General features: G+C 38.6%; 1 protein-coding gene and 1 long non-coding RNA gene across 2 annotated transcripts; both read right to left on the bottom strand.

The window, feature by feature from the left end:
- Positions 1–249: 249 nt before the first annotated feature.
- On the bottom strand, positions 250–1,185 carry LOC126786901 (probable protein phosphatase 2C 55). Its single transcript, XM_050512863.1, has one exon. The coding sequence runs from the start codon at positions 1,183–1,185 to the stop codon at positions 250–252; it is 936 nt and encodes a 311-aa protein (XP_050368820.1).
- Positions 1,186–2,893: 1,708 nt separating this feature from the next.
- Positions 2,894–3,657, bottom strand: LOC126789176 (uncharacterized). Its single transcript, XR_007671492.1, has 3 exons — positions 3,569–3,657; positions 3,411–3,461; positions 2,894–3,004 (listed from the first exon to the last, which is right to left on the bottom strand). It is a non-coding gene; the product is annotated as an uncharacterized LOC126789176 (long non-coding RNA).
- Between the last annotated feature and the right edge of the window lie 13,608 nt (positions 3,658–17,265).

Below are 17,265 nucleotides of genomic sequence, written 5' to 3'. Positions count from 1 at the left end.
GTTTCCGTTTCGTAAAGTCGCAAACAATCAAATTCATTTTAATTGAATTTCACAACTTTATAGAATTCAAATCAAACTAAATATTGTTTTGAAAAATAGGGTTATTACAAACGATAGAAAAATCCCATGAGAACTGCAAACTCTCTTGTAACCAAGATGTAAGCATTCTCTCGATGAAAACCAAATGTTAGAAGTTTAAAATGTCACAAAATATATTTACTGAACTAAATATTGTAATGCAATGTCTTACTATGTTGCAATAATATGACCTACTACAACAGTAATATCATCGACCTTACCTCCTATGCGCTCCTTTCCAACCTTCAAAGATGCAAAGCAAAAAGGACTAAACCTGTTTACATCCTCGGAGTTCCGCAGAGCCAGCTGCTCTGCTATAGTCCAGGCCAAATGCTCCGGTTCCACGTAACCTTCTATGGTATTCTCCTCCAAAACTTGCTCTATTTCTTCCGGCCACACATTGTCCAGCAATCCATCTGTCCCAAGAACTATAACATCTCCGGGAATAACTTCAATCGGGTTTATCTCCACAGCAGATTGGGGACCATTCTTTGCTTTTCTCCCCAATTTTACAGGACAGTTAAAACTACGTATCTGTATTTCAGACTTGTAGATACACTTCTTGTTTCTAAACAACATGAAACCGCTGTCCCCAACATTCACAGCATGCAATTTTCCATCTTTGTTATTAAGCGCAACAATGCAAGCTGTTGATGACCCATCAACATCTTTGGTGTTTGCATAAGCCTCATTCAAGACCTTCCTGAGATCAACACCATTACTATCTCCTGATATCCTAGGTTGATTATGTACGGCCTTGACCGCATTGTTCATGAGCTTCCTTGCGTAAACTCCGGAATCAATGCCCTTCTTCCTAGTACCACCCACGCCGTCCGCCACGCCTATAATGTTCTCTTCTGCACAAATGAAGTGAGCATCGTCGCCCTCAATCGGCAGGTCTCTTCGTTCTTTGGACAAATAAAATGACCCACAAACCATTTTCATAGTGGTTCTCTCTTTGAGAACGACGTACTCAGGTCGAGTTGGTTCACCATCGCTTAAGTCGACGGGATTGATGCTCTCAACCCTAGGCTTCTTAATTGAGAACGACGTACTCAAGTCTTCAGCTTGGCAAGGTTGCTCTCCTCCTCCTCCCATAACTTCCATAAGTTATAATCCTTAACAAGTCGAGATACTAGTCACTTCCGACAAACGTACTTACTGTACACTTCTGAAAGGGTATCGGTCGTGCAAATCTAAAAGTTGATTCAAAGGTTATACGATGATAACATATATAAGCGAACTAGAATCCTCTCCCTAGCTACTTTGTAATCCTTTTTACGTTTTTTGACAAGCAGTAGAACAGTGTTCTACTCTTCTCATGTAATTGGGATGGCCATAAGACCAAAACAAATAGGGTTTCGTAATCCGATCCGCATTATATTCACATTTCAAAACAAATAGTTGAAAGAATCAAGCCAAATTGTTTTCTAACCTGCTAGGGAAGATGGACAAGCTTAAGCTTGCAGCGTCAAAACAGAACAAATCGTGTAGAGAAACTTTGGCCTATTCTGTAGGATACGGATAGCTGAATTTCGTTATTATTTTATATCTTTTCCGGATTTTTAGCTTTGACTTTTTTCCACAAGATTCATAAATCCTATGAATACGCTTCTATATAGATTTGTATTGAAATTAACAAAATACATGGAAGTGGTATCCTTACCAACAGCCATCTATAAGCAATTTGATCAGTGTTTTAATTCCATGCCTAAACAAATACATGGTCTTTATCTCAAATATTGTCATTCGTCTCAAATTAGGTTGCCCTATCTCCCATCGATAGCATCATCACCTATACAACCATGACTGCCGGCGCGTTAATGGGGTTCGACAGTAGGTATGATAAAGGCTGCAATGGTGGTGCAGTACGTTGCTCTTTTCTTGCTTTAAATCTGAAGCTCAGCTGCTCAAGAAGACTACCCGAATCGGTGATCTCCCCGACTTTATATTTCAGATAACAGGAGTTAAGAAGGTAACCGCACCTAAGTGTATGGGAGTGGAAGGAAGTGGTGGATGGCAACGGACACAAGGGTGGACAATGGTGCTTGATTGTTGACAGTCTTTCCATGAACGACCTGGTTTTAAAGCATATCCTTTGATCTCTGAAATAATTTGCGTTATCGTCAAGGGTTTAAGGTGCTGTGTTTTTACCCATACAATGAGGATGTGGTCTTTGTAGCGACTGAGAACCCAAAGTGGATTGCTCTGTGCAATATGAGCGAAAGGACTCTAGAGATTTTTGGTACTGCAACCAATTTCAAACCCGAGTTTTGGTCTTCGTATTTGGGACATAGATACGTGTACCCATTTGTTATCTCCTGGTTGCCAACACCTGTTCCTAAACTCTAGCTCATCTATCTAAGAGTGACATGATCATCTATCTTCACAACAACTAATTAAAGGTACGTATGCTCTTGAAATTTTTCTAGGCTTACAGCAGAGCAGTGTTCTATTATTCAAGCACATCATTCATTGTTTTGTTATTTTTTGTAAGTGATGCCTACATGGAATTTAACTTAAAAGGGGTCTTTTGGCTTTGAGAATAGATGCTTTAGTACCATCCAACAATGGGTTGATGGCTAGTAAAAAAATTGTTAAAAAAAAAAGAGAAAAAAAAAAGAGAAAGCCAAACCCAAAAAGCATGTGCAGCATGCATAATATGGTGGCCAAAATAAGAAATCATCTTGAACTTGTAGATCAATTGCAAGCAACCTAACATCCGCAAACATCCAAATTAAGGTTTGAAAAAGTTAACAAAACTGACTGATGAAAAGTATATCTAAAATTAAAGACAGCGGGGAAATGACATTCAAACTCATCAAATCCACGGATCAATTAGACAATGGTTTATTGTCCAAAAAAGAATTAGACGATGGTTGATGGGGGAACTGCAAGATCAGTCTCCGTAGGTGATAACACCAAACTGCAAAAACAGCAAAACAAGCAGGATTAGAAGTTGACAAAATCAAGCGGAAACAAGGCAATATAGACCATTAATTTAGAAGAATATATATATATATATATATATGTATCTATACATTTCAGACTGTAATTTGGTTCTCCACGTTAGCCTATATAATAGCTAAATGATCGATCACTAGAAATGAATGTGCAAGAAGTTTAACCAGATTGAGAAATCATTAGAATAGCTTAAAAGATGAGACAACAAATTTACATGGAGCTAACAAAGATGAAGGCTTAACTTTTAAACTCACAAGGGCATCCCCAGAAAAAGTACATACATTGAGCATTTGATGCAAAATAGACAACACACTATAATGCCAAATGAAAAGAATTAGTAGGACTAGAAGTTAACAAACTATATTTACCGTGTTGAACCTTGGACGATACATGTATACCCTCAGCCGATTCAAGCGGAACTGCAAAGTAACAACAGAGACAATTAATGGATCCATGCCATAAGATAACTACTCAAACAAGAGACAATGTACAGAAAAAAAAAGGTCCTGTATAACTAAGACAGTACCCTGGGGAGCGGATACTTGAACTTGGCACATAGAACTCCAGTGTCACCATGAGGCCTTGTAATCTTTCCGCAAATGCGACGTAAATGGCTTCCGTTTCTCTTCACGTTAGTCCTGTAGATGTAGGCAATGTGCTTTCCAATGTACCACTCAGCTTCCTTCCTGGTGTTGACTCCTACTATCACAATCTGTGCTCGATTCCGGTACAGTTTAATCGCTTTTGCTTTGACATGGAGTCTCATTCGCCCACTTAGCAGTCGGTACCCCCTCAACTGAGTCACCTCACTTTCCAAATCCTCCCACATTTCTGCGTTTGATGAATACACTCTGTTGAGAAACGCTTCAATATCTTCGAGATCATCACTATTCCTTGTATACTTTGTCAACACTTCGTTTACCCTTCTGCCAACACTCTTCTCCATCCTTGCTTCCATATCCCTAAGCTCCGCATGCAGCCATTTTACTGATCTGTAATTCCTAGAGAGCACCATTGACCCTTGGGGAAGTAGTGGAAAGCATAGAAGAGCCTCCAGCTTTGCAATAACTTCTATGATCTCATCAAGGAGGTCATAAAGAAACCGATCACGCTCCGCTTTATTGTCCAAATTGATCAAAAGGTCTTCAATATATCCTAGACTCCCATCTGGTATTGTTGCTCTCTCAGTAACCTGTAGCACAAACTCTTTGTGCGCGTGTCTCAAAAGAGCGTTGATCCTGTTATAAACCACTCCATAATGTTCACTTCTTCCGGGCCATTCAAACGCATCCTCTAAGAAACTGAACATTTGCACAGTCTCTCTGAACTCATTCATCATGTCCCTTTTGTTCTCAATGTTCATCACCACCATCATCCTCATAAGATGCTTAGAGACTCTCTGACCAACATGACTTGCTTGTGCTTTTATGTTATACAATTTCCTACCCTCATCCGATTCTAGATCAAATTCCCTGAGCAACTGCATGAAGCACCTGTCCTGGCCAATTCGGGGCACACCGTAGCCAACACGACGAGCGCAGTCATAGTACCGGGGCTCATCTGAGGCAATGTAGCTTACGCCATACGACACTGCCACGCGGTTTAAATCTTCGAGAATCTTGATCACCTGGACCTCTGTTACCTCACTGTTGGGATCAGAAGACATAATCTCTGTCAAGCGTGCGGTGAAGTCCCGCTTAAACTGGTGCTTATATAGCTCCCTCCCTTCAAGTTGAACACCATCATCACCGCCACCTTCACCTTCGTCGGCCATTCTTTACTCTCTTGAACTATAATCAAAACTATCAATTCGACTAGGAAATTGTATACAGAAAAATGATACAGTAGCTAACATTTCAGAAGAGGTAAAGTTACTCGTACCGAAGAATCTGCAGAGACTCTCCTTGTTTTCTCCTGAAATTCTTCAACAAATCCAAATATAGGTGAAAAGACAAGAATTGTATCAGAAAAATTAACCATATCCAGATTCACACACTCAAGAGAGAGAGAGAGAGAGAGAGAGAGAGAGAGAGAGAGAGAGAGAGAGAGAGAGAGAGAGAGAGTACTCTGTAAGTTTCTCTCTGAATTCTTCAACTGATTCCTGTGATTGTAGAGGGCAAGAAATCAAACAAAACAGAGGAAGAGGAATCGTGTAAGCCTTATTGAATATTAAGCAAGAAATTAAAGAAACTTGCAGAACAAGCTGTGTGAGAGAGAGAGACGTACAGAGTGTCACAGTGAGAGTGTGAGGAGAGGGAAGCAGAGAATTTCCGGCTTTATAGGGAAGTCACAATTTGGTAAGCTTAATAAAGACCAGCTGTCCATTTCTTACATTCTCTCTGCCTTTTCTGTTGTTGTGTGACACGAAATCGTTAAACGTCACGGTTAGACCTTCGGTGAACTTAAGATTTAAAATATCGGTATAGTTAGATATATCGTTTAAAAAAAAGATATCGGATATGTATGAGATATTGAAAAAAATATATTATTTTTCTTCTGAAATTATTTATTTATTATTGAATTACATACAAATACTAACTTTATTTAGTATAAGAAATATGCTCTAGGTGCTTGAAAAAAAGCGCGTTGGTCAACGTAGTATAATCTGACTAAGATATACGAGCCATATAGTACAAATTGTAATGGTTAACATGATAGTCATAGATTTTTTTCGAGCTGCCAACAGTTTCTCCGAGAATGAGATAGAAAATATGAATTAAACTCGATAATTGATCATATACTTCTCCAAACTGACCATAATCGTAAATAGGATAACCAAATTGATAGTTGACTTTATGAAATTCTGGATATTCTCGTATGGCCTTATGGAACTACTCTGTGACTGTGACCCTTTTATTTTAGATTCCCTCGAGGTCAAGGAGAGCACTTGTCACTGATATGACTTGACTCTTAAGAGTTAAGACTTGAACCTTCACTTCTCATTTGAATATCTTTTACGAAAAATTAAGAATTAACCGATTGAGAGATTACTCTTCTAGTCTTCTTTTTTATATCTCTCGAGGCTTGAGGTGATTAATTAATCAAACACTTCTCTCTGAGAGTCTGAGAGATTCTCAAGTTGATAATTTGTTTTAAGTGAAATTGTTTTAGATATTTCTCCAAAATATCAAAGATATATCAGATATATCGTAAATATCAGAGATATTTTATGTTATCAGATAAATATTGCAGATATGAGAAACAATAAGATATTTACTCATACGATATATTGTTTAAAAAAAAAGAGATATCAGAAATATGAGAGAGATTTTGAACCTTGGGTGGACTTATTATTGTTCACTACTTTCGAACCGTTATTGTTACGGCCGCTGTTTATTAATCCAGGCTTCAGTCGCCGCCGCCGTAATGAAAAATTTGCTAACTTGTTCCCAAGTATTACATGCATGGCTTCATTCGATTCATACGGAATGAAGTTTGAGCATTAAACAATGTTTTAAAAGGCTCAGACGTATCTAAGGCGTTTTCGGAAGAGTCTGACCTAGGCATAAGGCTTAAGGCAAAAGACGTAAGACTTATGAATAAATTCATACACTTATGCATTCATTAGTCTTATATATAGTTAATAGAGGTGGCAAGGGGGTCGAAAAGCCCGAACGCGGCACAGGCCCAGCCCATTAAAAATCAGCCCGGCACGGCTCGAGTGCGTTATTGTAATGTGTCGGGCTAGGCCTAGATATTTTAGCCCATAGGTCCGGCCTAGCCCAGACATGATAAATTCATGGGCCGGCCTATAAACTCATAATTTTATATTATTTATATAAATATTTAAATAATTATAATAATGATGATTGAATACTAGACCTTTTAAATATAAACCTCTTGATTATTTTATTATTTTAATTACATTATGTCACAAATATCATCAAAGTAGTGATAAAAAGTCATAATTTGCCATATGTAACGTTTTAAAAATTAGATTATCAAATGTGTTGTAGTATTTGATTTATTTTACTATTATAAATAATTATATAAAAAACAAATATTCTAATTACACAATTTTTTTATGTTAATTGTGTCTTATAATGCTAATGGGCCAGGCCGGCCCGTTTCTTGGACCGGCAGGGGCCCGATCCCGTCCCAACATGGGCTTGGGTCAGGCCGAGCTTAATATTTAAGCTAATGGGCCGACTGAACCCGGCACGAAAAATAAATGGGCCGGCCGAACACAGGCACCGTTTTGGTTCACTTAAAATGAGCCGGGTCGGGCCGGCCCCACCCGTTTGCCACCTCTAATTATATATATATATATAACATGATTTGTAACCAAAATAAACATGATAAAATAGTCATTCCTTTATAACAAATACATATCAAAACCGTGCAATTAATCAAATCAAATCACATTGCATAATATAAATCCATATATCAAAGTACTAATTAGTCTTGAAATATGATAGGAGCATTTTGTGCGACGTTCTTAACATGTTTTTACCTCAATTTGTACTTTACTTAGCCCTTATTGTTGTACTATTGAGTCATTGAGTCGTAGTAAGAGTCGTGAGCGGTATTGGATGCATTTTTGTGCTTACATGAGTTAAAACGCATAATTAGTTTAGAGTCCTAGTTTGACTAGGAATCCTTGTTAGGTTTTGAAACTAATTATCTCTTACTTATGATTTTATTTTCTTATTTTCAGATTGGATTGAAGAGATAATTAAAGAAAAAAAGATGGAGCCAAATCATGCAACAATTAAATAGAAGATGATCATTAAAGACATAAAACATGGCATGTTTTAGGGATTAAAGCATGGCATGTTTTAGGGATTAAAACTTTCCATGATTTAAGGGATTAAAGCATGACATTATTATAGGAAGAAAGAAGCAATTTCAAACCCTCCATCTTTCCTCTATATATAGATGGCTTCACCTCTCAAATATCATCACTTCTCATTTGCATTCAAGAGCCAAACCTCTACCAAAATACTACCTCAAACATCCTTCACGAAAACAGCAAGCCATTCTCCCCATATACAAATTCCGTCTCCACCGAAATCACCATTGAAGACACACCTCCAAGGTTCCTACAACGTGTGATTCTCGCAACTCTTCTCCACGGGTTTGTTCGTTTTTGATTTTTTTACAATACTTTGTCTATGAAGATTGTAGTATGATGTTTGTGTGAGATTATTGTTTTGTATTAAGAATCGAAATTTTCAAATTGTTTTATTGGATTTTTGGTTCTTTGCCAAATTGATGGTTTCATATAATTAATGAGTTTGTATTTCTATTGTTGTGTTCTAATCATCTTTCTCATACTTTTAGATAATTTTCAGATATGTGCATATGAATTTAGTGCTTGGATGCATTCCCTAAGATTGTGTTTGAGTGCTAGATTCATCAACCATATTGACACAAATCGAATCATGCCCTAAGTAGGTTCGATTTGTGTTGATTAAAAGTGGTAAAAATTCTGGAAATTTGCATGTGAAACCATGGTGGGTGACGCCATACATGAAACATGTCTTCAACAAAGATTTGGTGCTTAAATGTAATCTTGTTTGATTTCTACTCTAAGTGTTATTGAATTCGATTGCATGCAAATTTATATTAGGCCCTAAGTCAAGCTAAATGTTAATTGAAATCTTGCAAGATTAGATGATCCCCTAAGGCTCTAGTTGTATTAGTGTCTAAAAAGTATGTAATTGGTCGAATTAGAATGCATGATAGGTTCGAACTTGTAATTATGTGGTGTAATGGTAAATTTGGTTTAAGTTTGTTAAAGAGAAGTCGATCATGTAAATAGAAATTTAGGTTTTATTTTAGTAGTTAATAATCAATCTCAAACCCCCATTATTTGTTAACACTAAAAGTTTAGAGTTCTCTTCAATTCCCCGGAAAGAACGATCCCTGCTTATTCTATACTAACGATGATGTTTTACATGGTTTGTTATAGACGTTTTAACAAAACGCTCTATCAAAATATCAAAGTACTAACTTCAAGCTTCAAAATCGTCATCATCATCAATTAGAATATCACAATCTAATCATCATCCAAAGGTGCTACATCACCTTTGCTATTAATCAATGGTGTTTAACCTTTTGAGCAAACTAGTAGTATCACCTTTGCTATTATTCAACCACATTGATGAATGTATTGTTTTACTAGCCAGTCTACCCATTGTTATTGATTATCTTGTTTGATGAACATTGATACTTAGTCAAGTAACATAAAGATGATGCATAAAACAATCAGTTTTAATGGCTATCATGGATGTATAGCAAATACAAAACTCTCTTGATCATCAAGCACTTAAGAACGCAATGAGAAACAAAAGCCTCCACTCTCACAACTCCTTATCTTCTTGATCACTAGTATAAATGGATTATTTATGAAGAATTAACCAGTCAAGAGAGGCAATAAGAATCAATCCCAAATAGAAGTAAGAATATATGATAGCAAAACTGTAACAACCCCAAATTTTCGAGCTTAAAAACTCAAAATTTCAAAGTCGTTAAACACCTAAAACAATCTCAACGAATCAAAATCATTTTAAATGCACAGCGGATCATCACTGAGTTTTCAATACGACTCAGAAAACTAATTATTACAAACCAAATTTATAATTCAGCATTACATAAAATGGAAATGTAATAATCCTCACAATCTCTCACAAAACTCACCAATAGGTCCTCACGATTTCTCACACACAATTCTGAATGAAAACCACACCACAAACAAGATAATGACAACTTCGAGACTCCGGAGTCGTCTCTAAAATCTCCACTAGTCAACACCTGCAGGATTATCCCCTACACCATCGAATTGGTGCACCGGGATTGTAAACACAAACCCGGTAAGCTTATAGCTCGTATGAGTAAAATAAAAATATAATTCGCATATAAAAATATACGAAAAATCAAAATCAACAAATATAAATGTCCTCATGAGTCAATGGACGGCCCATCTAGTTGTCCCAAAAATATATGAAATGAAAGTGCTCATGAGAAATCAGGCAACCCTTCTGGTCACCCAAAAACATTTATAATACGGCTACTAATGAACGCTGGTACACATCTGTTACCCCTCACGTAGTACACCGCCGATATTGGGTAACCACCCGCTACCCAACATCCAAAAATCTGAGTACTCATGAGCCGATAACCACCCGTTACCTCACATGCAGTACTATGACAGACAGACTAGAGCTCTAACTGTATCGTAACTTTCGCCTGGCCAAAGGCTAGGTTCCGACTTGCCAAACACGTACAATAATCTCACATCATATTGTACTAAAAATCAAGTCCGAAGACAACTCAACATTCTAACAATCTCCATGTTAAAATCACGTACAATAATCACAACTCATATTGTACAAATCAAAATCACATGCTCGATATAATCGCGATAAAATCATAACAGTATATTATATAGAAAACTATATATATTTGTACTCATTTACTATTTATACAATATATATATATAATCCGCTATATCCTATACATGTCATGTTTCATAAACACGTCCGAAGAGAAAAACGTTTTAACCAACACCATGTTAAAATTATGTACAATGATCACACCTCATATTGTACAAATTAAATCACGTGCTCCATATATTTTTCTCGTCATCGAAATGACCAATTCCAATGAATTCATAACAGTATATAACATAGCGAACTATATATACATGTACTTATTTACCATTTATACAATATATATAATCCATTATATTGTATACGTATCATAATTTAATATTAAAAACTCTTGCAAAAATCTTGAATCTCTGCAAGGGTAGATTCGTAAATGTGTGAGATTTTACTCACCTTATCGACTCGAGCGTAATTCCACAATTTCCGAAGATAAATCATTTCCTTGATTTATTGATCACCTTGAAAAGATAAGAAAAGAATTTAGAAACGTTTCGTAAACCTTTAAATGCCGAAACAGTAATAATCTGTTACTATTCAGCAATTTCTGGTTTTACAAATTTACTGTTCACCGAGTACTATTCACTACATACTATTCATGTATGTACTATTCACGTATTTCTGTACAAATACTCATCAAATACGTATTTCTGTACGTATAAATACTATTCAAATGTACGTACTGTCTCAGTAAATAAAACTTAATGAATTACCCTTTATAAATTACTTTTTACATTTACTGAAAGTAATTTATATTTACATTTACCGTACATAAAAATAAAATTTTCATTTTTACCCCTCAGGAAACACTGTTCACGCGTCACTCGCCGGCGACCGCGCGTGGGGCCCACGCGCCTACTCCGACGCCGGAGCGTATCACGCCACCGCCGTGCCCAAACTCTTCCCTTCCTCCTCCTCTTCCTTCCCACGGTCTCAGACCTCCCCTAAGCTAACCCACGCACCCTCACGTGCAGCCTCTAGGCGGCGGTAAGCCTCTCCTCCATCCTCATCCGATTCTCCACAAAAACTTCCACAATCAATACAATAACATCACAACCCATTCAATTTCACAACCCTTACCTCTTTCAAGCTTTGGAAGCACCGGAGGATCGATGATGAGCTTGAACCAGTCGATATGGGCTTGGTGACGCGCGACGAGACTCCACAACGACGAGAGACGGTGCGTCGACCTTGGGTTCGATTGCAGGGGCCGTGCGATGCTCGCTGTGCCGGCGGTGTGGCTCACGGACGCCCGGTGGTGGAGAATCGACGAGGGAGCAAGATCGGGGAGGGAGAGGGAAAGAGAGAAAAGGGAGGCGCGCGGGGTGAAGGAGAGGGAGAGAATGAGGGGTTTCCAGTTTTGAAAACCCTAAACTGATAAGTTTTCCTTTTATACCTATTTCTAAATCGGAAACTAACTTCAATCGCTAATAACTTTTACGTACGACGTCCGATTAGAACGCGTCACATATCCACGAACTCGTATCGACGAGGCCCTACAACTTTCATGAAGGAAGTTTTCACAAACGATTGACGGAATAAAAGTCGAAATATTCATTGTGGAATGTAACGTTTAATCAATTTAAACGTTCCGAAAACTAGGGTTATTACAAAAACTAAAAAAATGTAACTTCATCACTTCAGATGATAGCAAGCAGCTAAACATTTTTCAAACCTTAATTCAATACATGTTCACTGTCCTCATTTGTTCGATCAATTTACAAACGTGTAGAGGACAATGTCTAATCATGATCCAAAGATCCAAACCAACAGAAATGACCGAAAAATGGAAGATAACATGTCTAAAATTGTAAACATATGTGAAGAGACACATATCCAATTCTCCATGCAGGGGAAGTGGCAGATCAACAAGACTAGACAGAAGTCCCGGGAACTACAAGATTAGCCTTCATAGACGATATAAGTCCTACCAAACTGAATAGAAGAAAAGGGAAATAAGCAGGATTATAATTGCAGCCGATAAAGCCAACCAACATCAAGGCAATAAGGACCATTTGTTGGAATTAATGTCCTTTCTACTTAACTCTAGAGTATTCTGTTAGCTTAATTAATAATGTATTAGAGTCCTAATGAGTATTCTTTATGTCTCCAGAATAGAATGATCTAGATTACTAAGCAACCTATAAGTATTTAGCTGATGTGTAGTTGTAAACTTTAAGTTAAGTCAATAAAATAAAAACCACAAAAGAGCTCTGCAGTAGCAACTCTGAAACCAACATTCCTTTGCCTTCATATCCGATTTGGAATACCATTCCCAATTTCCATCTTTTTCAATCCAACAAATTGGTACCAGAGCAGGTTCATTCATATTTGGGCGTTCCACATATCTTATCAAGAACATAGCTTTTAAAGAAAGTGCACCAGGTTCTTATGTTGTTCATCCTATCTTTGGTGGAGAAAAATATATTTTTTTGGAAAATTAAGATGAAGACAATGCTCTGATAAGAAGGTCTTTCGAAAATCACAGAAAAATGGTTATAAAGAACTCACAAAAGCCGAGGAGAGTTAACTCACAGCAGCCCAGAAAACCTATGAAGGATATGTCATGCCCGATGCGAAGACGCTCTCAAAGATCCAGAATGCGGTGAGTTCTAACATTTTCCCCATAATTACTAGAGCTAAGACAACAAATAAGGCTTGGGAGATTCTAGAACGAGAGTTTCAAGGCAATGAGAAGGCTAGAATCATCAAGCTCCAATATTTGCGCAGAGAATTCCACAACATGAAAATGAAGGAGTTGGAGTGCATTCAAGATTACTCTTCTAGATTAACTGCAGTAGTCAAATAAGAACACTTGGTGGTGATAAGGTGGATGATCGTTGTGTTGCGGAGAAGATCTTGGTTAGCTTACTAGAAAAATTTGATTATAGTGTTGCTACAATTGAAGAATCCAAGGATCTCAAAACTCTCACCATGGAACAATTGATGGGATCGTTGGAGTCTCACGAACAAAGGAGATTGAAACGCAGTGAAGAGACAATTGAAAGTGCCTTCCAATAGAAGCTCAATTTCAAGCCACAAAAATTCTTCAAGAAAAGGAAGCCAACAACAAGAGAGGGCCAACAGTCCAGCGACCAATAAAAGTTCAAGAAAAGAGATTGGAGCAGGAGGAATCAATACAACAATGATAGAGATATGAATTCTGGAGATTATAGACCATATTGCAAGATTTGCAATAAAAATAATCATAGTACTATGAACTGTTGGTACCGAGGAAAGCCTTAATGTCTTTACTGTAATAAGTTTGTGCATATTGACAAGAATTGCAGATATAACAATTCCAATCAAGACAAATTTACAGAGCATCAAGATGAATATAGTAGAGAAGAAAATTTATTCTATGCTAAGTGCTTGTTAGTTTGAGAAGTATTCCCTTGCATATGGTTCGTTGATAGTGGTTGTAGCAATCATATGTCAGGAAATGAAACTATATTTCTTGATATTGATACTACAATTACTCTAATGATTAGAATGGGCGATGGCTATCCTGTTCGAGCAAAGGGGAAATGAACTATTTCTGTCAAAACTACAAAATGAGTAAGGTACATTCATGATGTTCTACTTGTTCCAAATTTGAATGAAAACTTGTTGAGTGTTGGACATCTTTTGGAGAATGGGTATATAGTTGTCTTTGATGATTTTAACTACACTATATTTGATAAGAAGGCTGGAAATATAATGATAGCACATGTCAAGATGCAGCGAAACATAAACTTATCATTTAAATCATCTATGATGAAGTTGACAATCATGTCGATGCATTGAAGACTCAACTTGTTCAAGACTCTTGGTTGTGGCACAAGAGGATTTCCATCAAGGGCTAACGCTATTCCAACGAAATAGCATGGTCAAAGGGCTACCCTAAATTGAAGTAACAATGGATGCATATGAAAGGTGTATTATGGGCAAACAACATCGACTTCCATTCCCAAAACAAAGTTCTTGGATAGCCAAGGCATCACTGAAGCTTGTGCATACATATATCTGTGGCAAATGCGAACTCCTTCATTAAATCAATTCAGGTACTTTGTCACATTTATCGATGATTTTTCGAGAATGACCTAGGTATAATTTTTGAAGAAGAAATCAGAAACTTTCCAAATTTTCAAAAGATTCAAAGTATTTGTCGAGAAACAAAGTGGCTGTCAAATTAAAGTCATTCAAAGTGACAAGGGAGGAGAATACACTTCTCATGAATTTGAAGATTTTGCAAAAATGAAGGCATTTGGAAGTAGTTAATAGTTGGCTACAGCCTGTTTGGGCCTAAAATAATACTATGGTATTATCTAGACTATTTAGGCTCGTGGACCGGTTATTTGGGGAAAATATATCACAGAGCAAGATTACCTGCTGTATTGGAATAGATTTAGGGGACTATCGCCGTATAGAATCTAAGTTAAATAAGGAAGGTGAATCCAAATCAACTAGGAGGTTCTCAAGACTTGATTCGCAAGAAAGAACAATTTGTGTTCTCTATATAAGGGGGTCGAATGCGCAGAATAACACACGCAAAGTCTCCCATCGGAGCGGAGCTACCCAGACGCACGCCTCGCGCTGCATGTAGCAACAAGTCCGATTAACTTCGGCAATTCGAGTCAAGTCCATCGAGTCGCTAGCCTAGCTTCTAGCAAACCTAAAACCTGCACTAGTCAGCAAATTTCATTCGCGAGAGAGTCCTGCTATTAACGACACAGTATAAGCTTTGCTTTTCCCCAAGCGGTCAAAAGTAAGATCAGCTATCTACTTGAGGTGGAGTGAAAGGTACCTAGCAACTCTGGTTGTGTATAGGTCATTTGAACTTCAACGGTTTATCAGCAAATGCGGAGCAATCGTCTGAGAGGAAGACAGTATGTGGAGCGCGATTATTGTCAAACAAAACAACAGTTGTACCTAACTCAAAGGTACTGGCACACCAACAACAACTGAGAATGAAGGGTCGTACCGTCTAGGGTTCGACACTGGGGCTTGCTGATTGTTTTCTGAGGAGGATCCGTTTCCCCAGCTCGAACATTTGGCACACCCAGTGGGACAGTGTCAAAGATAGCAAGACGGAATCCTTACTCGTGAGGATATACCTCTTGCTCGAAACCAGAGCATTCACAGTGTATTCCTCATAACACAGTCGCTTGCAGAGGTTTAACAGCGGTCGAGGCATTACTGAAGTTTGGAGTGATGGCGACACCGGAAGACATGCAACTAGCTTTTAAAGAGTTGACGACGGTAGTCAAGTCATTGGAGGAGTCCTTCGGCAATCGAATGACTGCAGTTGAACGAACGTTGGATAATGTGTCACAACTACAGTTGGCACAGGGTCAGAGTCTGGCTGAGACCAACGACAGGATGAAGAAGTTGGTTCTGGGTGTCAATGAACACGCGAAGAACGCTCACTTGGAGTTCGTGGGGCAGGATGAGCGATTTAAGCAAATCGAGGAAGCGTTGGGGAACCAACGGACTGTCGCCGGGCTTTACGAAAGCCAGAACCATGACAAGCCTATTGCCACCAGAAAGGCTAGGTCCAACAAGAAAGATAGAGACGGTGTCAACAACGGCGCTGAAGAGGACGAGGCCAGAGGTGATGAGGCTGACAAATTTGACACTGAGCTTGTCAGACTTACAAGGAGGAAGAAGGTAAAGGCTAAGAAAGGGAAGTTCATGCTCCGAGGTTCTAGACGGTCGAACTCTCCCGAGGTTGAAACTTTACAAAAGGCGTTGGCACTTCTTCAACCAAATGGAAGACAAGAGCGTCAGCACCAGTCCCGTCGTGAGCGACGAGAGGAACATCGAGATGTGTCTGAGCAAGATGTAGAGGAAGGTCAGAGCCTTACCAAGGAGCAAGTTCAGAAGATGATACAGGAAAGTGTGAGGACCATTTATGGCCATGCTGCCGCGAACGTATCATATACAAGTCCGTTCCCGGAATGGGTGGCAGCATGCCCTTGGCCATCAGGTTATCGACCAATCAAGTTTCAAACTTTCTCAGGAGAGGGTTCTGAGAATGCAGCTGAGCATATATCGCGTTTCCACAGCGATTGTGGGCCGTATGCGTCTGATTCAGTCTTCAAGATGATGACTTTTGGTTCATCTCTGTCAGGGTCGGCGTTGTCTTGGTTCTCCAAATTAGCGCCAAGGTCTGTTTCGGATTGGTCCATGCTCGAAATGATGTTCAAAATGACTTTTGCGAGTGTTGAGCCTGAAGTGGATTTGTCATCTTTGACTTCCATGTATCAACAACCAATGGAGTCGGCAGTAGAGTTCCTAAAGAGGTTCAAGGTTAAGCAAGCAAAGTGCAGAACGCCGCTCGCGGAACAGGATGCTATTCGCATCGCCATAAAGGGTTTGGAGACCCGTCGGCGGGCCAAACATCATGATGCCTACTTTTCTAGTATGGCAGACTTAATGAACAATGTATGTTCATACCAAGTGTTCCTTAGGGAGATGGAGGACAGTGCCACAGTTCTGAAAGGTTCACCTGTATCTTATCACCCTAGAACGTTGAAACCACGATATGCAGTTCCATCCGGGACTAAGAGGGTTTCCACTATCTACTCGCATGTAGATCTTTTCTACACACCGTATCCATACGAAGAGCAGTGGGTCGAGGAAGTAAATGATAAAGTAGATGCCGTAGAGATAGCCGGAAGACAGACATTGAAGTCTAAGGCTTTGAAGATGTCCAGGGATCCTGTCAAGATTTCTACAGCAGCATTCACCAAGCCCGAGTATGACTCATACACCTACAACGCTCAGAAGGCTCTAGGAATTCTGGATGAGTTGTTCGCGAGTGGAAGAGTGAATCATGATACTGCGATGCCTA

Source organism: Argentina anserina, chromosome 3 (assembly GCF_933775445.1).
Source record: "Argentina anserina chromosome 3, drPotAnse1.1, whole genome shotgun sequence".
Lineage (NCBI taxonomy): Eukaryota > Viridiplantae > Streptophyta > Magnoliopsida > Rosales > Rosaceae > Argentina > Argentina anserina.
This window is presented reverse-complemented; position numbering and strand designations above follow the sequence as displayed.

Coding starts and splice junctions, on each gene's coding strand:
- LOC126786901 (XM_050512863.1), bottom strand. CDS start 1,185: ATGGAAGTTATGGGAGGAGGAGGAGAGCAACCTTGCCAAGCTGAAGAC.